Source organism: Lissotriton vulgaris, unplaced genomic scaffold (assembly GCF_964263255.1).
Source record: "Lissotriton vulgaris unplaced genomic scaffold, aLisVul1.2 SCAFFOLD_474, whole genome shotgun sequence".
In the NCBI taxonomy this organism is placed as follows: domain Eukaryota; kingdom Metazoa; phylum Chordata; class Amphibia; order Caudata; family Salamandridae; genus Lissotriton; species Lissotriton vulgaris.
Window position 1 is genome coordinate 699,693 of NW_028248784.1, and position 22,820 is coordinate 722,512.

Below are 22,820 nucleotides of genomic sequence, written 5' to 3' on the forward strand. Positions count from 1 at the left end.
AACAGCGTCTACCTGGGACTTCCAGTGTGCCTGTCAAAGAGACTTCAACTAGTCCAGAATCAGGCGGCTAGACTCATTTTACAACAGCCAAAATGGTCTTCTATCAAACCAGGACTAGAAAAGCTACACTGGCTTCCGATTTCCCAACGCATTGCCTTTAAAGCTGGCTGTATCACCTTCAAGGCCACACAAGATAAAGGCCCTGCCTTTATTCGCAGTCTGGTTTCTAAATATACTCCCACTAGAAGCCTGCGCTCTGCTCAAAAATCCTTATTGGAGGTGCCTCGCTTTAAAAGGAAGCGACAGGGTGGCTGCTGCTTTCGCCATCTAGCAGCTTCACTTTGGAACTCCATCCCCTTACCGATTAGGCAGAGTAAGGATTTGCTCACCTTCCGTAAGGGACTAAAAACCTGGTTGTTCTCTCAAGCCTACCATTAGCCTTTGTTAGCTTAGTGTTATGTTGTTCGGATTCTTCACACTTCCTATAGCGCCATGAAGCCCACGGGCGTACGAGCGCTTTATAAATTGATTTTAACATAACATAACATAACGTATGGACTGTATGCACTGTATGGGGTTGGCCTGCAGCCAACCTTATACAGTGCATGGCAAAGGCGGTGCACGGTGGGGGTTGGCTGTCCAAGGGGGGTTGATGGGGCCTGGCCGAAGGCCATGTATGGTGGGGTTGGCTGCAGGCAGGGGGTTAGACGCAAGGCGCAGCCACAGAACAGGTCCTGCAGACAACCCCACATCATGTATGACCAAAAGCCGAGTGCAGTGTGGGGTTGCTTGCCTGCGAGGCGTTTGAAGCAAGGCTTGACCACAGGCCATGCCCCACAGCCAACCCCATGCCATCCACGGTCTTGGCCCTGCGCAGCACGGGAATGGCTTTACGTATGGCAATAAAATATTACATTAGATTAAAATTGAACCTATAAATTCAGTGAAAACACGTAGGTTAAAGTGGCATTATCGTTAAGGGAAATCTCAGTGACAATGTACTCTTTTAAACTAAAAAGAAAATAAACAACTTAAATTTACCAGTTATAGTAATCTCAAGTAACTATACTTTGTACCCTATGTTAACTAAACTCACAGCGTCGCCATCCACAGCTAATTACACCACATATTATATCACACATAACAAGTTATAAATATTGTTAAGAACATCACTGCAACATTTGAAATTACATCATTGATGAAAAGACTGTACACGGCAGGGGCGTGCGTTACATTTACCTTGGGGAACGAGTTATAGTTATTTGAGCTAACTATAAATTGGTGAATTTCAGTGTTTTTTTATTTTAAAAAGTGACATTGTCGCTGAAATTTTCACCCAATTATAATGTCAAATTTAAAATTAGTTTTGTCAGTGAGTATTGTCAATGTGTATATATGTGTGTGTATATATACACATACACACATACACACACACACACACGGAACATACATATGGAATCTGTGTTTTATCATGTCATACCTATATAGTGGAATTGCTCTATTGATATTTTGCTATGAAGTCTTATCCAATATTACAGAATGACTCCATAGTATCATGCAATTCCCCAAGTCATCGAATTTATTCATTATATCATGTCATTTCGAGACATTATATATTTCACATCAACATATCATGTCATGGAATCACTGCATCATATCATGTTACGTATTATGCCATATTATGGAATCTTTCCGTTGTTATGTCCTGACGTGAAATAAAACCATATTATCAGGTCATATCCAAAGTTATGAAATCCCTACTTGATTGTCATGCCCAACATAGTATCTTGGAACTGCTTCAATGCATTATATCATACCATTTTCCACATCATGGAATAGCTAGATTGTACCACATGCCTCCATAATGTGGTATCATTTTATCATGTTGTGCCTTCTCCCATCTCATGGGATCTCTCAGTCATATTGTATCATGTCATATCCCATTTCATACAAGAGTTTTATTGTATAATGTCATAACCCATGTCACAGAATCGCTCCATCATATATCATGTCATGTCATATGCCATTCATGGAATCTTCCATTGTATATCTCGTCCCATGACATGGAACTGCGCCATCATATTAAGTGATTGTCTCCAGCCATGGAGTCACTCAATTTTATCACTTCATCTCCCATGTCATAGGATTTCTCCATCATATCATACCATATCCCATACGATGAAAGAATTACATTGTACCATGCAATATCTCCAGGTCACGGATTCTGCTCCTTTGCATTATCTTGCATCCCACATCATGGAATCCATGCGCTTTATTATGTCATGTCCCATGTTATGTTATCTTTCACATATCATTTGACAATCTCTACTGGTTTTCCAATCCGATTCCATGCAATCTAATGGACAGCGCCTTGTCCACAATTTTCCCTGGTTGGCAGATCCCCAACTGTATCCTAGCTAAACACTATTCACATGCATGCAATTTCCAGACAATCTCAAACAGCTACCGAAGTATTCATCCTGCTTTATGAAATCTCTTTCATTTCGAAGACTTCATAGAATATGATGGCATGAAAAGCAAGAATGAAAAGGGTATGTCATAGAGTTGGGACATAGAGTTTTATTTCCGGTCTCCCATGGATTAAGAAGTGTACATACGCCTAAACATAACAATAAGGAGGGACAGTCAGAGAAGCGGAGGAAGAATGTGGGGATTATGATGGGAGGAAGATATGTAGGAACTGGAAATGAGGTGAGAGAGCTGAAGCACCCAACTCTTACCTTTCTGAAGATCTTCTTTTAATGACTTGACCTGGAGAAGCAGGGGGCTGTAAAACATGAAATGCAATGATAGGAGCAATAAGATTTTCCTTTCCTGAACAGGAAGCTCCCCTTCACCCCTCCATGCCTTATTTTACTTTGGCCCTCCCACCTCAGTCTAGCCAGTCTAGCTTGGGTTACGAAAGGCTGTCTATCTCCTGATATCTGTAATGTAAGCTCTGCTGGCAGCATCCTGTCCACATTCCTGAATTTCTTGTTTATCGTAAGCTTGGTAGGCAGCTCCCTCTGCCAGGGATTTACTAGGAACCCGCAGGCACCCCCCTCAACCTTGTACCTGCATCTCTTGTCTGATGAGTGGCTCAGAGGCTGAGCTCCATCTTCCTGTGCCTCTCGTTACAAGAGGCTTGGGAGGTGGCTACATCTGCACTATGGCCTGAATTGCCTACTTTTGTTACGGTTGTGGTGATCGCGCATAAAATTGATACATTTCAAATTTTGTGTTTCCGCACTGTCCGACTCTCTCCAAAGAGGTGTGGAGAACTTTGAATAACCCAAATGTTGACCCATGAGCACTATAAAATCCAGCTAAAAAAAAATACCACCATTGTTTATAATATCATATTCGCTTTATAAACTAACTAGACATGATTACACAGGGGGCATTCACACCTTCAGGTCAGAAAGTCCATAAAACATCATCCTTGTAATTGAAAAGATACCTCGGTGGGCGGGGTACATCTTACCCAGAGACCTGAAAGACACACGTCAAATCCTGGTAGGGGCAACTAAACCTTTCAACTTTCTGAGGGTGAGACACTGCGTAGCACTGCTTTGGGAAATGATCACGTTTACTAGTTTAGTACATACAGAAAATGCATTTTGGCTGGGAAACTATCTATCTGTCATTGTTTCTGTTTTAGAATTCCATTTCCACCATTTCAAAAGAAGGTCTGCAATCAATGCTTACTTTGAAACTTCTTTATAAAATACATTTTACATATGTCCTCATTTGATATTTTAATTTCCCATTAGTTAAAAGATCAGTGCTGCACTAATCTCGGAATGTATGCAAAACGAATTGTATTTCTTATCTTGTTAAGTAAAAAAGCTGTGCAGCACTGCCTTGGAGAGCTAGTGAACTGAGGTAGCCGAGTGACTGCGTGCTGAAATGCACACCCTTTACTGAAGAAAAAGGAGTAGATGTGGGTGCAAAAACGTGTTATAGCCACAATATTGCAATCCCAGATGGATGAGTACAACCAACCAAAAAGGTGATTAAGGGGCAACCACTTTTAGAGAACACACAGTTTAATCTGATTGAAGCGTACGGTGGATGAGTGGTCCTCAAGGAGCAGTGAAGTAGTGAATTATGAAACCAAGAGGTTCTGATATCTACTTTCACTGTTGGTCCAACTGTATGATCCTGGGACATTTATTTAATCACCCTGAGCCTCAATGCACTTACATGCTAAATGTGGGAGTGCTAACAAACAGTTTAAACGGCAGTGCAAGTCATTACACAAAAATTGAAAATGTGCATTTGAGATTAATAAAAAAGTCTGACTGCGACCAGGCTCTTTTGCAAAGCTTTAGACCCAATATTTAATGGGCTGAAAGAATGAACCAATTCAAGACACTGCAGGAGAGAGGATGGACACAAAAACCTCACCCTTTGGAAGCTAGTATTGAAAACCATCATTTGCATTATTACCTCCATCCTTTACCCATTATTCTACTCTCTGTCACTCAGACAGTCAAGAAGCATGTGTCCAGTCTTTCAAACCTTGACAGCTACCTGCAAAGCATCCAAAAGCAGCAGTGGGGAGATACTCACCTATACTCGTCGTTTGGATGAGCAATCTCTACTAGGTCACCCAGCTTTATGTGCTGAAACACCTTGGGGTTCACCACCAGCTCGTCATCTGAAAAAGAAAAACAGACAGCACTTATGGACAAGCAGTATGAACAGTCACCAAATATTCACTGCAATAGCCATATACTGACTTGCTACAGTTCTTAGAGGACTGAACCTTCTAAAGTACTGACAAATGTTGAAGGAAAGGTGTTTTGATTGGGTGACATTGTAAAGTATATATGTATGAAATACAAAATAATACATAGTCCTATTTTTTAGATGATTCATCTTCATCTGGTGCTTGTTTAATAATGTTTCCGTTTAAACAAGAGAAAGTATATACATAGCGAAAGAGGGAAGTGACAACGCAAAATGTACCAAGATTTCCATTTTATCTGTATAGTTGGGGTACAAAGGCCATACTTGATGTTCATAATGTCAATAAAGTCGCCAGTCAAAAACTATGCCCTTCTTCCCACAACCCCTTGATGTAAAGTCTTCTCCTGAGATGGCAGAGCATTTTAAGTACTGTGTCCAACAAACCTTGAGTTTCCACTCAAGAGGTAAGAAAAACAACGCAGTTAGTAAACTCCAGAAAAGAGAAGAGTAAACAATTCATAGGCAGGATATGTGCATATCCCGAACAGACACTTATGCTAAAGTTTGCACTGGACTTGAGAAAATATATCTAGAACTCGTCCCACTACATTAGTGGCATATGAACCTGAGGTATGGGCATGTTATAACTGTGTGTTAGGAACATCATATTAGGAAATATTTATACGTTTGTTGGTGTTTCTTATAGCCAGCTCCCAATTCCATCCAACCAAAGGAGCAGCACCAAGATGCTTAGCTCTGAAGAGAACACTTAACAAAAATATTTACTGCCAGTACCTACCACTGCCCCCAAAGCCCTTCTTGTGGATGACCAGCTTGTAAACTTTGTTAGTTCTCATGTTGCTCGTTCTAGTTGCTCTCAAATGACAGAAGGGAGGGCATTCTGCCTGTGTGAATGAAAACAAGAAAGAGTTGTTCAGTCAAAAAGAAAACGTTTAAAACCACTGCCCGAGTACAAAGAGTTCATGACCTATTCCCAGAAACACATTCTGTCCCAATCTGAAGCTGGCAGGAGAATGAAGCGGGGTTGCAGTGAAGCCATACCTCTTCTCCAATTTTGCACAATGGTTTCTGAGAGCACAGAGCTATAGGGCAGGGTGACCAAAGCAATGAAAGGGGCTTTCATGTTTTTTTGCCTTAGGATCCACCACTATTTATTTGTTGCTGTGTCCTCAACCAGAGACTCTTCTCCAAACATTTTCAATCATGAAAGCCATCAGAACCAGGTTTCTCGTTTATGAAAAAGAAAACATCACATTTTTCACAATTGTCACTCTCCCAAAACCTCAGCCCCATTTTGTTTTTGGAATTCGAATTAAAAACTAAGAAAGCCAATGGGTGTGCCCTGCGAAGTTGGAGCGATTGCTATTTTTCTTTTATCGCTCACTGAAAGCTTATGGCACAAAAATAAAAAGGACAACATGCCACTGACAAAATATGATGGCCTTATTATTGCAATAAACAAATTTCAATTTAAAAAAAGTTCACCAACGCTTATAATTTAAATACAACAGCATGGGTTTTTCTAGCAGGCAGGTATGGAAACCATTTTCAGTTTTAATTCACATCACGGGAAAATATGATTTATCTTAGTGCACACAAAATATATTATTGTTTTTTTAAATACTGTAACAATAAAAAACACTTTAAACACTTACTGACGATTAAAAAATTGTTAACAGATAAAGAATGTCAAAAAACATTTACAAGTAAACTATTGTCCTACCAGTCCTGGCACTGAAGTGGACTTCTTTTTAGGCAGATGTGCACAATGTATCAGATTATCCCCACTCACTGTGCAAGAGAAACAATGGATTAAGAGGGGAGACCACTACCCCAGGTTATACGCTGCGGTGGACAGAAGCAACATGTGGATTACTTAACAGGCCACTGGATGAAGAGGACTGACCCAAAGCTCCTCCATATATATATGCATTTTTAATTGGGACTTGTTTAATGTTGTTCTGAACCAAGCCATATAAACAGATTATGACGAGTTAGATACAGTGGAGAGATAATAGTTTGGTATCTTTAAGAGAACTGTTTTAACTCATTAGATATTAACTACATTTCTAGATACATTAGTTAGTTCAATATGGATTCTAGTTTAGCAACTGGATCATATTATGTGTGTGTGCACCACATTCACCAAATAATTAGCAGCACAATCAATAGGCTTACAAAAGAACCACAAGAATGTCTTCAATAAATGTACAACAGGACGTTTGACACAGATGACCAATCTGTTGCTTCTAAAATGTCCTCCATAATGGCTCTCACTCACAAAACTTGGAGGGATATCAGCCCCTTGGTGAGGGGACACCAAAGGGTTCCAGCTTATTGCATAACCACTTACCTATAGAGTCAAGGTGGAAGATGGCACAGGGGAAGGAGGCTTACAGAACAAAAGTCAAACTTGTACTAATTTTGAGAAATCCCATGTGTGAATTAATTTTTCATGTGCTTTCGGGCACAGGCCCACACACAAATTCAAATGAAGAAAAAATGTGCACAAAAAGATACATGAGTTTGGCAGGATACATGACAATACATACCAGGGGAAAAAACACCTATTTATTATACATCAAATTCTCGCATATATGGCCTTCTCTTCATAGAGATCATACGATTATTAAAACGGATGAGCTGAAAGGTTCTCATGTGAAAATGGGTTGTCTTTAGTTCATTCAAGAAACAATGTTGGTACCTTACTCACATTGCAGAGGTGTGTCTTGGAACTGGGGGGTGTACAAGGCATCTCTATTTTAGGCGTCGCTGCACCATAAAGTATATTCTTATTGGTGCTCTGAAGGAACCACTGATCTACTCTATTTGAGGTTTTATATAGGGTGTAAAAGGTCAGAATAGGCATTACAGCACTTTACACAAGAAAAGAATGAATAGTTTCAATCAACAAAAATAAGCGTAAAAAACATGTTATACACATCACATGTAGACAATAGTATCAGTAGAGACAAATTATACCATAATTTCACAAAAATATAGTAGTTGCCACAAAAGTCAAATAAAATGTGGACACAAGCATATACTAAACTTGGATAAGTACCGACCACCAATGTTTGTCCTGTCGGAATTCAATTCTTTCAAATTAAAATTAATGATGGGATTTTGGGCAGAGGCAGCATATCACAAACATATCGCTCAGTGGTAATAAAAGAATATATGACTTTACCACGAATACAAATACTCCGCATGGCATTACCAAGCGAATTTTACTTCGCAAGTGGCTGTACCACGCAGCTTTTTAGAACGCAAGTTCTAAACTCGCATTTCAAAAACGTTACGTTCACCAGCTCTTACTTCCATCCTCCATCGAAATATGCGTTAAAACATGTCTACCAAAACTAAAAAAGGACTTCAATTATGACGTACTCGCCACGTCTTCGGTGCGGCTCTTTTCTTTTTTTTTATTGACTCTTTAGTGCGTTTTTTTATTGTATGTAGCCTGCTCGTTTTTTTTTTTTATGGGGGGAGACCCCCCCAACCCCCCAAGGCCACGCAGAACTTACATGCTGGACGACCAAAAGGAATACCACTTGCGTGGTAAAGACGGTCGTTGAAGGCTCCCTCGTTGAAGAGACGTTTGTGGGGTAAGTGGATCGTTGAAAACGTCATGCGTGGAAAAGACTTTGTTGTAAATGATGTTTCCTGTAATAAAAGGCCTCCACCCAATTCCCATCTGCATAAACAATGGAGGGTGGACTTGAGCTCCTAGATGATGTGGTGTGGATAAAGGCTAAAATGGCGTTGCAATGCTTGGAAATGTCATCTAGACTCTGCCTGATCTAGTTTAAATTTCTTCATAGAATCTACTAATCTCCAAAAAGGTTATGGGAAATAGAGTTGAAGGAGTTATTTATGCACATCACATGCAAATGGCCCCGCATCCAACCACTTTGGAAATATGTGCAGCAAACACCGTTGATTGCAAGTAGCATCCCAGAAATTCTCACGTCCAAGATCGTCTTACTGGGAATACAGGACGAATCAGGGGACCCAGTAGGGCTCAAACACTGATTGGGCATGGATGCCGAATTGCAAAATGCAATGTCGCCGTGCTCCAGCAACTAACTCAGAGGGATGGATCACTGTGCCACCCTCGAGAGAAGGGTATGCAAGACCCAGGAAATGGCTGGCATGCATTTCCTTATCACGGAAGCATGAAGGCACAATTTTTAGTGTGCTGATGTGTGACCAGGTGCATCAGATGAGGAGGCCCGGTGTAGTCTGGGATGTTTAGAACTGATATTTGGTACCCTTACAGATAATGTAAAGGATCCTATACAAGCTGTGACTATGTTTTTCAGGCCCGTCTTTACTCAATATTACCATGTAAATGTGGACCAGAGGCTGGCTGTCGATGGCTGTGTACCCTTTCCTTTTACGTGCATAAAACCAAATAAAATATAAATAAAAATATTATTTAAAAACATATATTAAAGAGGGGGAAATACAGATGTTTCAAATATATATACAACATATTGGTGGATATGAAGAAGATATGGGGGAATCAATCAACCAGAATCATAAGAGGAAGATAGAGAGCCGAGATAAAATAGCTTTAGGAAACTGGAGGTATCTAGAGTAGAATGGCCGCTATTGTGAGTTATAAAGAACCGAATTATCTCAATGAACGTGAGAGGAAACAAGTTAGGGAACAAGAGAATAGCCCCCAATCTATAAGACTCATCTTTCTGGGATATTTAGCTGGAGCAACAGGATGGCTGTCCTACACAACCCTCTGCTCATGTAAGACAGGATGGCCTAATAATATTTGTTGTGCTTGGTACTTGGACCAAGACACCTGCATAAAAAGAAGCCTTGATTAAACAAAAAAAGAGGTACGGGACTCTCTACTGATCACTAAAATCTACCAAACCAAGACTGGTACAATTTTTTCAAGATCAATTGGTGACACTTTTACCAAATGGGACCTTCACAAGAAGTTCTGCACGAAATTCGTTTTTTATATATATATTGATGTGCAACAATATCGACTTCAGAATATCAACTACCACTATATTTCCAGGGTTGGTTAATAAAGGCAGTGTAGATTTACTGTTCTTAACTCAGCATCTACTTACCTTGATAAAATAAATATGTATATATACATATAGATGAAAAGTAACAAACAGTAAATCTACGTTTACTTATATATACTTATCTTGAAGATGTAGTGGTAGTCGATACTCTGGAGTTAAAATTTTTGTAAGTTAATAATTTGTGCCTTGATATATTGTCATACAACCTGAAAGGGCGGAAATGACAGTTTGTTGCCCGTTGCTACTGATTCAGTTTGAGTGAGGAATCCATTAGGTCCACATTGCAAGGACCTGGTTAATTCATTCTTTTTTGCACATCTTCCTGTTCATTGTGCACTTGCTGTAATCTATCAGGTTTCTGAAAGATTGTGCTTTAAAATGTATTCTGCTTTAATCTGCTTTCACTGACTGAGCTAGTATTGTTAGATGTTTCAACATAGCTCTGTCAAAAAGCCAGGCTTTGTTTCAACCAGATGACTGACTTATCTCATGCATTATATCCTCTGGATGACAGTTTTGAACTCTGTTCCTAGTTAGGAACTTTATTGCAATGCAACTTTCTGAAAGCTACAGGAAAGACAGACCTTTTACTGCATCAGTTTACAAGGCCACATAGTCCTGTGCAATTGAACAGTCACAGGGATACAATGTGAGTGGTGAAAGGTAAAGCTAACATCCGTTAAATCACCAGGAGGATCCTAACGTATATGCACAACATAGTGCAGATTCCATGTGTATCAAGGATATTTATTCTGGAAAGTGCTGAACACTACCACCTTGGTACTGATGATAAAACGTAGGAATTTAGTTATTGTGCTGGAAGTTGTCTTATAATAGATTGCCGATTCAAAGTCCTGTAGAAGAATAGTAACATGGGATATTAAGCATTAAGATCATCCTGTCCTGGTACAGGAAGATCAAATTGTGAACGTAAATAATCATTCTCACTCCTCTAGCCCAGGCTGTTGTCTGCCGCTTTTACTGCCCGCAGTACCTTAGTGACGCACCAAGGAGCTGGTGAGAGCAAAATGAAAGACAGGTGGGCTCTCGTATTGCTTCCACCAATGCAAACCAAAATGACCTACTGTGTAGCACAAGGAACAGTTAAAATAAGCATACTGCTGGTCTTTGTGGACAAATAAGTCCTGTGGCTGCAGTATATCTTGCAGAAGAAAAATTCCTTCCAGACATAGGTCCTACCTAGCTTTATTCTGAATCCAAGAACTATGTCCAGAACCTATAGCTAATCTGTGACCTTTGCCCCGATCAACCCACGAGGACACTCTCTCTCGTACTTTTAGAAAGGAGAAACTCTTAAAGGAAGCAACTTGCCAGTGGATCCTCTGTATTATACAATATAATCTCTCAACAGAAAGAACGGTAGCAAATTTTAATCCCAGTACAGGAGTGCCTATCTACCTTATTGCCAAATGTATAAATAAAAAAACGTGGGAAACTGTAAGATAGGCAAGGTGACCCCCTTTCTGCGCCAGTTGTGGAGACAACTGTAGATATGGATGAGGAAGTTATTTTCATCAAAGATTGCTCAAAAAAGCTAAGCTCCATTAATAAAATATAAAAGAAAAATGGTGTGAATGTCCAAAAAGAGTTCTTCATTTTCTTTATGAAGCTACTTCTGAAGAACATTACATTACAAGAACATGCCCTGTGTCTGTATAGGCCGCCCAAAACAAAATATGAACCAATATTCGGTTACTCTGCTGCAACAAAATAGCTTACATTGTTTAAGAGACGGATTTCTGATTTAGTTCACCTTTGTGGACTGAGAATCATTAATATGGAGGCAATTGACCATTCATTCAACTGCAGGATATTTGCTAGCAGTCCAGTTGGGTCTGTGATCCCGCCTGATAATGTATCTCTCCTCTTTCTTTGTTCTCAAACATATTCGGACCACAAAAAAACAGGCACCTAGAATAGTTTCAGCCAAATCGTGTTAATCCTTAGAGGTCCCTTTGAGTAGTATTTCATTGGTCCTGGCAGAGTAAAGTTCAAATGGTACCACCAAATGCAATCTCTAAGATTATTGGGTGACTCCCTGAAAGTTTCAATCCTCTCCCCAACTACCGGTCTTGGAACTGCCAGATATGACAAATCTATAATGTGCATGAGTTTGTGTCTGCCAGGATGATGTAGGCCTGTTGAAGCTCTTATTCATGTTGAATGATCTAAGCACTTCAAACTAGGATATCTCTCTGCTCCGGCACAATCAACTATGAGTAGGCGAGAGAAACAGGGCAGCGAAGGGTGAAGATGGCTGTGATATTGATGACTGATCAAGCTCCTGTTCTTTCACCCGGTGAGGAGTTTAAGAGCTCCTGAGGTCCCTAGTGAGTGAGGATCAGCCCTGCAAAATCCTGCACCATCACAGCAGCTGACAACAGACTGTGCTACTCCTGGATCCTCGCTGCATTACTACACTGGTTGCTGACACTGGGACATGCAATATATTGAGGCAAGACCAAGTGGTTTCTAACAGCTACAGCTGGGTCTCACTTCCCCCTCAAGGCTGTAAAGTTAGCAGCCATGGCGGACAAGTGGTAAGGAGGAGGTCTTTAAGCCACGAGGGGTGAGAGCCAGGAGTAATGCATATTAATCAATCTGGCTTTTTGAAGTGTGCTACTCAGCCGTGACAGTCTCAAGACATAGGTGCTGTGTCGGGCTTCATCTGATGCAGAGGAGGTGTCCGTTCCAGGTCTTGCCCGCGATATAGGAGAAGGATCTGCCACTCGCTCTAGCCCTGTGGATGAGGGGGACCGTGGCCAAGGCTAGGTCGGCAAATCTGAGGTTTCTCTTGGGAGCGTGGAAGGAGATTCTTTTGTTTTGGTATTGGGGTCTGGTGTTGTAGAGGGCTTTGTAGGCGTGTGTGAGCAGTTCAAGGTTTATTCTTTTTTCTACTGGGAGCCAGTCGAGATCGCGGACGTGTTGGGTGATGTGGTCATGTCGTGGAATGTCGAGGATGAGTCTGGCTGCAATGTTCTGGACAGTCTGGAGTTTGCGGGGGAGTATTTTGTTGATTTGAGTGTAGATCACGTTTTCGTAGAAGCATTTGGATGATACAGCATTCATCTGGCGGTTCATGGGGAGCGAACAGTAGAGTATGATGCAGAGGTTGTGAGCGTGGCCAGTAGGGGTGGTTGGTCGGTTTCCGAGGGCAGGGGGCCACCAGGTGTTGTCCCATGCGGAGGGGGTGGAGCCAAGGGTGAGTACTTCTGTTTTCTCCAAGTAGAGCTTCAGGCAGCTGTTGCTCATCCAGGTTGCGAAGTACTTCATCCCTTCTTGGAAACTGTGCCAGGTGATGTTGGGTTCCAGATTGGGCGGACACTCCTGCATTCAGTCAACACATCACATACTTACAAAAAGCAAAATATTGAATTTGCTGTTGATCCATTGGTGGGGGAATTGGAAACACTGTCTGGAAAGGGGAGTGTAGTGTGGAGATAGAAGAGGGACAAAATAAGATCAAGGTCCAGTAACTACAGAGACAAATGAGGAAATCCGAAATGATGATGTAGAAGATTAACACGTTTAAAGGCTGTGCAATACAGGAACTGTCCTGATTGTAGGGTAGGATTAAACACCTGGACAATATGAGAAGAGAGGAAATGCTTTAAGTTCGGATGGGTGGGAGTATGTGGGTACATGTTCATCGCCCAGATGGAACAACTACTGAGGAGATCAATGATGTGCTCAAAGGACCACTGGGGTTTCGAGATGAGATGGAATTTTGACCAGGGAAGAACACTCTGTGATTCTCTTCTGAAAAGAGTAAAGAATCCACAACAAGTAGTGTTTCAGTGATGGTGCCCTTGAAATTCATTGACAAGAGGGAAAAGACTCAATGAATGAAGCAGCGCAGAACATAGTGAAGCTGATCGAAGACTTATTTGTGTTCTTTCCTGATCTTATTATTTGTCCCTCTCACGGAAGATAGGACTCATGAAAGACCCTCATTCGCTGGTACCAAAGGGGGTGACGGCATCAGTGAGATTCCCTGGCAAGTTGAAGTTGGGACATTGGGGAGGAGATACTGCTCTACACAAGTGGGGTTTACTTTGGAACCTTGCAATTAACAGGGATTGCTCCTGATGTTCTGCACTGTGAGGGGCGCTTGCTGAGGTTTGGAGTCTGGGTTAATGAATGTGGGCAGGGAAAGTATGTATGATGGGGTTCTTGTTCCTTCTTTGCATTTTTCTACCTACATGTTGACTGTATTCCTCTGCACACTCTTTCACCGTGTGGACCTATTTTCTGAATTTTCTTATAATGAAGTTTGGAATATTGTTAACCTGGTTCTCTCAGCAGAGGGTAAAGTTGCAAGACTGACTGATGGCGACGTTTTGTAAATCTGAATGTTCCCCTTGTGCTCAACGAATAAAAAATAAGCTTGAAAAAGCAAGCAAAAATCAGACCATTGCTCCATCTATCGATGGACAGGAAGCATGGCTCCAGTACTTAAACAAAAATCGCATCATTATAGGCAAATCTCTCAGGGCCTGGTGCACACACCGTTTGTCTGTGAAGAAGTACTGCTTATTACCTAAAGAAAGACACCCCAAAGACTGAGTTAGGTATGATTTTTCCAAGATTAAAGTTTAATGAGTGAGGCCGTAATCTCTTTTTATGTAATGCAAATATGAAATGGCCCCATAAAAGGTACAAAATCCTGACTCATCCCCCAACAGCTATTGACATAGAACACTTATCTGCAGCCCAACTAAGATTGCTATACATAAATGCAAACAATAACTAGATTTTTTTTATTAATAACAAATTATTTTTATTTTCTTTATTGCGTTCTTACAGAGCAATAGACAACATAAAACATTCAGCAATTATGTTAAAATAGAGAAGAAGGTGATGTAGAGTTACAAGTTTAGAGGAGACAGTAGATTCTAAACATGTTCATGGATATATGATGGATTTCATGGACGAAAGAGGAGGGGGGAAAGCTTGGATGGAAAAAGTGACAAAGGAGAAGAGAGAAGTTGTTCGAGAGGAAGCAGAAGGTAAAACAAACACAGGGGTCAGGGGGGCAGGTTGATGCAAATGAAGTGCATTCAATCTGGGTAAAGCTTAAAAAAATTGAGTGGACAGGCGTTCAATTGGTAAGATGAAGCACCAGACCAGGCTTGATTGGCCCATTTGGGAGTATTTCTTTTTTTATTTTTGTTTCTTGCCTTAGTTATATAAACTTTTCACATTCTTGTTGGCATCAGTGCCGGCTGTGAAATGTTAAAAGTGGCAACACGTAGTCACCTGTTCCCATATTGCACAGACAGAGTGAACCCCAGTCTTTCCTGATGGTTGGGTCAACCCCACCTCCCTCCCCACAACTCAAGAAAACTTTGCAAAATGGCAAGCAATGCCGTGCATTGTAGAGTACATTTTGCTAAAGAAAATTGTTACAAAAGTTAAAATTTAGTCTACGCGATTTAAAGGTTTTAAAAGGAGTCGAACACTAATTTTTAACCAATGCTGCCTCCCCACAGGTCTCCCACAATAGGCATTCCAGTATGTTCCTTTGCTTGAGATGTCGACTTGGGGTTAGAGACATATTAACACTTTATTGATAGGAGGCTTTAAACACAACACAAGTATTATCTAAACTGGTACATGATGTAGCAAAACTATTGATAAGTGAAATACGACAATGGCAGCATATATAGGTAAGTATAGGTCACTGTACTTAATTGAGTGCCAGTATGCTTTCACTGCAAACTTGAACTCCCTGCAAAATCTAACAAAAACTTGCACCCTGACAAAGTGGACATCTGAAAGATGTAATTGATTCCCCTAGGAACCACGCCTTTATGTTTAGATGCTGGTTTATGGCCTAACAAATTCCTCTTTCCTCACCTACCCTGTAGATACACTTCTAGTCCCTAGACGGATTGGTCTGGCTCAGCGAAAGCCTCACTTGGCTTATTATAATTTTCGCTTAACTAAGCGTGCACACGTCCTCTTCTACTGCCTCACACCTCCTGCGTGTCCTTTCTCCCCATCAAGGCTGCACTGGTGCATTCAGCCACAGGTAGAGGAGAGGGGGAGGGCTGAAGGTTGTGGGAGGGTGGCAATGAATGTCTGCAGAGACCATATGTTGTAAGGAGTTCACGTATTATCTCGAAATAGCCAATCACCCCTAGGCAGTGATCTATGTACAGATATACTAGAAAGAAAAGAGCTATCATTGAGGTTCTTAAAAATGTTCAATGAGACAACAATAAGCCTCAACGATACATTACTGATTCCTAAAGGAGCCACCAGTGTTTTTGAAATAAGATAACCCAACCAGAAATAAGGAATTATAGTCCCCAGTGAGACATCCCTGAAACGCTGAATGACATGACGGCGAGCCCTCAATGGGACATTACTTCTCCCACAATGAAACATCAGTAAATTATCAAAGCATCATCATTTTGCGTTAAAACTTTGTTGACTTTACGCACTTTAATCTGTGAATAGTATCAATGAGTATTAGTTCTAAGCAAGACAACACCGAGCCCACGAAATATCAATGAGCCTTCCATTAGACTGAACTCCTTGAAAACACCGAACAATCAAGTAATTTCTGAACCATTAAGAAAATGTTCAAGTACTCAGACATTTCAGCAGCTTAAGGAAGAGGAAGCATAGGGTCTAATTACAAGGTTAAGGAGGGAACGAAGGTTCCCAGAAGGAGGATTTAAGATAAGGCGAATGTAGTGTGACCTGCCAGGATCCATTGGGCGTTCCCCACATCTGGTGGGGCAGGGGGAGCTTGGCGCCATTACTACACTAGCAGGAGTCATTCGCACACGGGGGCGAAACGTCAAAAGTCCGGTGGTGTAGAAGAGACAGTGGCTGGCGCGTTCGTGGACACCCACAGGAGAGTGCAAAGATCTGTGTGTGGCAGTGCGGCAGCAAAAAGTTTACAGGAGGCTAATTGCGCCATGATTAGTGAAAAGAGGCTTCAAAGACATCCCCCAAACCCCATTGTTCACAGCAGGGTGAAGTTGGATTGGAAGTGATGGTACCTGGCGGTGCTACACCAGGCGGTGGTTGGTGGATAATGTTAGGCAGCAGGAGAGCCTACTTTGGCTGTTAGCTGCACCGTCCGTTGGGGGTACTCTAACAATGATACCGGCAGTTAGGTCAGGGTCCGCAATAACGTGGTCAGCCCTCCTCCCTCAAACCAGTCACAGGTTGCACACACTACAAATATGCAAGTCATTTAGAGCTGTCCCAGGTAAGTTACAGCGTAAGCAGTAAAGGCATAATGGCTGGAGCAGCCCAATGTAATGCTCAACAAACCAGGTTCTGGGCTAGCGGAAAGATCGGTGTTGAACATGTACCTTGTGCTTTATTAAATGTGTTGTTTATTTCCTTTATACCCAATTAACATAATCGTTTAATATCTTCTGGCGGTGTTATTATTGGCCCCCACTACAATCGGCCACCTTGGATTCTGGGCAAAACACTTCCCCCGCGTGCCTAGTAATAGAATGAGCAGAAACTCCATAAGAGTCAGGAAAAACAATGACGAGTGAAAGAACCCTCCACAGGAATAGAGACAAAGACAAGAAGATCTAGGGCCAAAGTCGCCAAATTATGGAATTAAAGACACCACATCCCAGACCATCTTTTCATTTAAGTTGACCACCTGTCCGCTACTTACACGGACCGTTTGTGAATACTGCTTATTGTCCAGCGTCCATCGTTGATCTTTGAACAGATGCCATTTGTAAATATGTGTTAACACTTCCGGGTTGCATGACAACCAATCCCACGGTTTAACATATTTCGACCGTCGTCTGAAAGGGGTAGTGCTAGATTGGAGCGTTGATTGCACCCTAGCCAATCATAGTGTGAGATACAGAAGTCCGGTGTGCTTATTGGCTGTGGACCCTGCGTGCCTTCGTCAGAACCTCCCACGGTCGGAGGTTGTTTCCCAGTTTGGAGCGTGATGGGCTTTAGTTAACCTCATGTCAGACAAGTGACAGCTTGTCTCTGGGTCGGTGGTTTGGGCCAGATGATGGCGCTGACGCCCGTTACTTTGGATAATAGGGCACGGGGGCGGTGCAGAGTAAGGGCGCCACGGGGCCCTCTGTGGCAAATGTTTTACGCAGATATGGCATTTCTAGCAGGTTTAGCAGGTAATGAAGAAGGTTATTCCGTTGGTTATGCTACGTTCGTTGGTTTAATTTACATCCTCCTGTTACGTTGACTGCTCGCTGGACAGGTCTCTGTGTAGAAACATTATTTTCAGGAATGGAACACTTTTCTGACATTTTTGTTTCCTTCTCACCCTATATCATTTCTCGTCTCACTCTCCTTCCTCCATTGAACTTCCTACTTTCTTTTTTACTCCTTCTCCCTTTCTCTCACGTTACCTCTCCTTCGCATCCTCCTTCCACCTCTCCTCTAATCTCATCCATATCCCTGTGGACTCCTTCCTACCTTTGCCTCTCGCTTTTCTGGGCGTCTCGTCCCTTGCCCCCTCAACCTACCAGTAAGTACCCAGCGGTTGTAAATGTGTACAGCAGAGAGCACTAGGTTGAAAGAGATGTTACAGCAAACAAATGATAGAAGATACTTACAATGCAAACATTCTTCCCCAGTCAAAAGTTCTGGATTAAATCCATCGTTCTTTTGCCCACTGCGCCACCCCAGTTTGGACCCAGCCATATGCAAATCAGTCTTGACCCTGTGCCCCATGGGAACAGTCCAGACCGAACTACCAGGCCAGATCCTCCCTGGACCAGAAACAAGCATCCTGGGACCGGTTTCAGGGTATGTCACTCTTTTTCAGCCAGACTAGCTTGAATCCAGTGGGACAGTGAGCAAGAGTCCCATGTCTGGGCATACCCATCCCACTTCGAGTGAAAAGTGTTACAGCTAACAAATGTTGGACGGAATACTGACAAAGCAAACATTCTCCCCCAGTCAAAAGATCTGGGTTAAATCCATGGTTCTTTTGCCCACTACGGCCACCCCAGTTTGGAACAAGTTATATGCAAATCAGTCTTGACCCTGTGCCCCATGGGAACAGTCCAGACCGAACTGCCAGGCCAGGTCCTCCCTGGACCGGAAACAAGCATCCTTGCCATACATTGGGGTGCTTCCTTGGTCTTCTTAATGTCATAGATACTGTGTACATTGTTTGCTTTATTGACATTGCCTAGAAGTTTTTGTCACTACCATTTAAGTCCCTGTCCTAGGAATTGAACTATCCATTGTTCAGGGGGTCCTTGTTTTTTCTCATTTACATTGTAGCCTACACCAGAAGGAGCTCAGCAAAGCCAGCCCCCAAGCCTGTTCCAAGAAGAACAGGCCATGCACTGCCACTACCCTGCTCACTCTGCTCACACAATGGTAAAGAGCAATCCAGACAGCTGAGGAGGCGCTATAAATGCGTGACTTTGCATCTAGTGCAGTGATGCGAATCACCACACTGAAATGGGTTAGTCTAACGCCTGATGCATGGTACTGGGCAGCACTGCAACTGGCAGACTACTGCTGAAGGCTTAGCCCACAACTGCCAGGTTTCCAGTGCGACATAGTGGTCAGTAGCAATTCCTTTCACAGTCTGGTGACTGTTCATAGTTTGAGACCAGAATAGCAGTTTTTCAGGCCTATTCAAGTTGAAGTACAAAATGAACAGATGATGGACTGGATGCTGAGCATTGCAAACATTCACCCCCAGTCAACAGATCTACTCCATATTATTTTTCCCACTGCGCCACCTCAATTAGGACCCATCAGGGAGGAAATGGCTTTGGCAGTTTGGGCTGGACTGTTCCCGTGTGGAGCAGGGCAAGACTGATTTGCATATGACTGGGTCCAAACTTGGATGACGTGGCAAGCAAAATAACAATGGATTAAATCCAGATCAATGACTGGGGTGAGTGAAAAGTTTCAACACTCTGTCCATCATTTTATTTTGTGATGGTGCTATGCTAGGAGAAGAGCACATGAGTCTGGTGCTGCGACTGTGACCTCCACTGCTACATGGAGGAAGCTGGGCAGCCAGTCCCAGCCAGGGTTGAGAGAGGCTTGAATGTTGAGCGGAAGTTCAATCATACCGTAAGACAAAGCCTCTTTTTGACCTCTAATTTACCCCTGATGATTGACAGGGTACATCCCTTTTTCCTTTGCACCCATGCAAATGCCATTCTTCATGGCTGACACACGTAATAACGCAAAATTATTTGAAATGCAAATTAGTCCTTACACACTGTATTTTGGTGCAAAATGCACCTTCGCGTACATTTTAAGTGTGAGGATGCATTTAAACAGAAAACAGTGAACAACAACCTCTTACGTTCTGTTGTTCCTGTGCATTCGCTGTAATTCTTTCCTGCTGATTACTGTGAATTGCACCATTCAAAGCAAATTTTACCACAAACGGTGCATAATTACACAAAATGCCTTAATGCATAGTTTCGAGAAGTTCACTTAATAAGCCTAACCTAAATTTCCCAAATTTACACATGTTATGCCAGCGGAATTTAAATTTCTCCCAGGCCCTGTATATTCTGCATGGCACCTTAACACAGTTTGCACCCCCACACAGGTCTCATTCCGCGTGGCACCCGTAGATGGGCTGCATTCTGCTTGGTACCTTATGCAGGTCACATTCTACATAGCACCCGTAGATGGGCTGCATTCTGCTTGGTACCTTATGCAGGTCACGTTCTACATAGCACCCGTAGATGGGCTGCATTCTGCTTTGTACCATATGCCGGTCACATTCTGCATATCTCCCGAAGATGGGCTGCATTCTGCTTGGTACCTGACGCCGATCACATTCAGCATGGAACCTGTACGTCTGACATGCGTTAGTGTCGATGATGTTCAGGAGTACGTCTGCACTTTTTAACAGTGCATATTATTCATGGTTCTTGTTTTGGGAATTTCTGTTTTGAACAGGTGGTGGGGCCATTTTCTTTACGTGATAGACAGTAGTTATAGAGCCCTGTTCCTCACTATTTGTTTCTTTGCCAGTACATGTAACTATGGAAAAAAATTCGGTAAGCGATGATGGTATTTCAATTATGTTTTGACAACTGGAAAAAAGTCTATGATCTTTTAATTTTGACTGGAGTTTTAATAAACAAGGAACCTTATGAAGAGGGTACATATTAACATAGGCAGAGGAATTCTATTTTTATCATATAATGCCTAGCAGTTGACAGTGTTGGTGAAAGAAAGATAGTGACTATGTTAAATCGAACAATTTGTAAAACCGTGCAGCACACAGAAATTCAATACTTTGTGGAAATCGAAAGTTAGCACCTCATTAAATAGATGGATTTCACAACTGGAGCCAAGCCTCCAGCCCTCCAACCTATTATTTAGCTCCACTATATTTGTGTGGTGGGTAGAAAGCTATAGGCTTTTAAGTTTGTACTTTAATGGAGTAGATTTAATACATATGTTGTTGATTTCTCCATGGTAATAACTGGACTGCTCAGTGTTGTACTGTAGACACCTTTCCTAATGTTCCTGACCTCAGACTGCTAATGTTATATTCTGTTTAGTAGAGGACGTTGCTGCTCTCATGCTATTTTGTTTGTATGTTGTATAATAACTCTCCTGAAGGCGTAGACTTCCCCAGTGACTTTCTTCAGCATCCTCCTCATGCTAGGTGATAGTCAGTGGTTTAACACCATCAGCCTTCATGAAATGCTCTCACCCCGCCATCGTTGTGCTTTCTGGTATGGGACTCTGATGGCTATTTAATTTAGAGCATACTTTTTGCCCTGCAGTTGTCTCCTCTCACTTCACAGGCAATACCGATTTCTTTAAAGCTTTCAATTTCTCACATCTCTGTAATGTTTACATATGGATGTTAGTAAACTTGGTGTGGAAGGGATCACCTATCCACTAAGATGCGCGCTCAATTTCCAATGAAACTCCAAAGTTTCTTCACAATCTTCAACTCATTAATGTAACATCAATCCAACATTCCAAAATCATTTCATCGTTGTTTATTCAAAATTTTGATAAGTTCATAATGATATTCTTATGATGCATATCCACAATTTATAACAGGCTTTGAAATACCCAGTGCATTTCGGGTCCATCAATAGAGACCCTTCCTCAGGGGTCTGTAAAGTAAATAATACAGGACCAAATTAGAAACTCCACTTTGATTTCAACGGTACACTGTATACCATTAGTTTACGCGCAGAAAATAAACTTGAAAGTGTGCACAGCAAAAATAAATATATAACGCCTGTCAGTACATACATACGCAGTGTAAAAGATCAAAGGAAACAAACCATCTCAAGTGCGAAGATCAAAGATGAAGAAGGAAAGCAGATAACTCAAAGTTCCCAGAATAAAAAAGTGCTCGTATACATAATGCGTGTTTCCTTGTCTAACATTCAAAGGTGCAATGAGATTACAATCCAAACATTCTTCGTGATGGAAAAGGAAAAGAAACGGAACCATGAGTGCAAAAATCAAAACATGCTGCTGTACTTAATGTAGAGTTACAAAAACTTACAACGAGGACGGGTGAGCTGCGTCTGAGCGTTCTCGTTGATACACAGGTATACGGAAGAGCAAACAGCGTGAACGAATAGGATTTAACGAGAAAACGTAAGGCCCTGATCACGTGCTAGGGGACATAATGGCTTCAACCCTAAAAGAAAACAAGAAATAGAAAAAAGAAAGTCGACGTGTGTGCGTCGTATAGAAAATAGCCTGTGATAATTGTGTGGAAAAACATAATTCATGCGAGACAGCCATGAAATGTCAATTAAGGTATTGCGCAAACGGATGCTAAACTTAATGTCAACCACAAATATAAATAAAAAATTGAAAAAGTGACTTAAGGTGAATCTTCATGGATAAACGACAAATAGGAATGACGTGATAAAAGACATAATCAATGGGAACAAGAATATAGAATCAGCCAATGACAGTAATAATCATAATGATGGTCACACATGTTACAAGAAACAAACATATTCAATCCGATCATTCATCCCCCATGGTTGTAGGGAATTACGTTTTTTGATCCAGAAATATTCT

At 41.7% G+C, this 22,820-nt stretch overlaps 1 protein-coding gene across 1 annotated transcript in view; it reads right to left on the reverse strand.

The window, feature by feature from the left end:
* The window catches only part of LOC147663828 (GATOR1 complex protein DEPDC5-like), a 585,638-nt gene extending 568,117 nt beyond the window's left edge, over positions 1-17,521 (reverse strand). Inside the window, exons 1-4 of the mRNA XM_086950176.1 lie at positions 17,455-17,521; positions 5,495-5,600; positions 4,576-4,663; positions 2,742-2,788 (exon numbers count right to left, since the gene is read on the reverse strand). Of these exons, the coding sequence (XP_086806302.1) occupies positions 2,742-2,788; positions 4,576-4,663; positions 5,495-5,552 (193 nt within the window). The 5' untranslated portion in view covers positions 5,553-5,600; positions 17,455-17,521. The remainder of the gene's footprint in view (positions 1-2,741; positions 2,789-4,575; positions 4,664-5,494; positions 5,601-17,454) is intronic.
* Between the last annotated feature and the right edge of the window lie 5,299 nt (positions 17,522-22,820).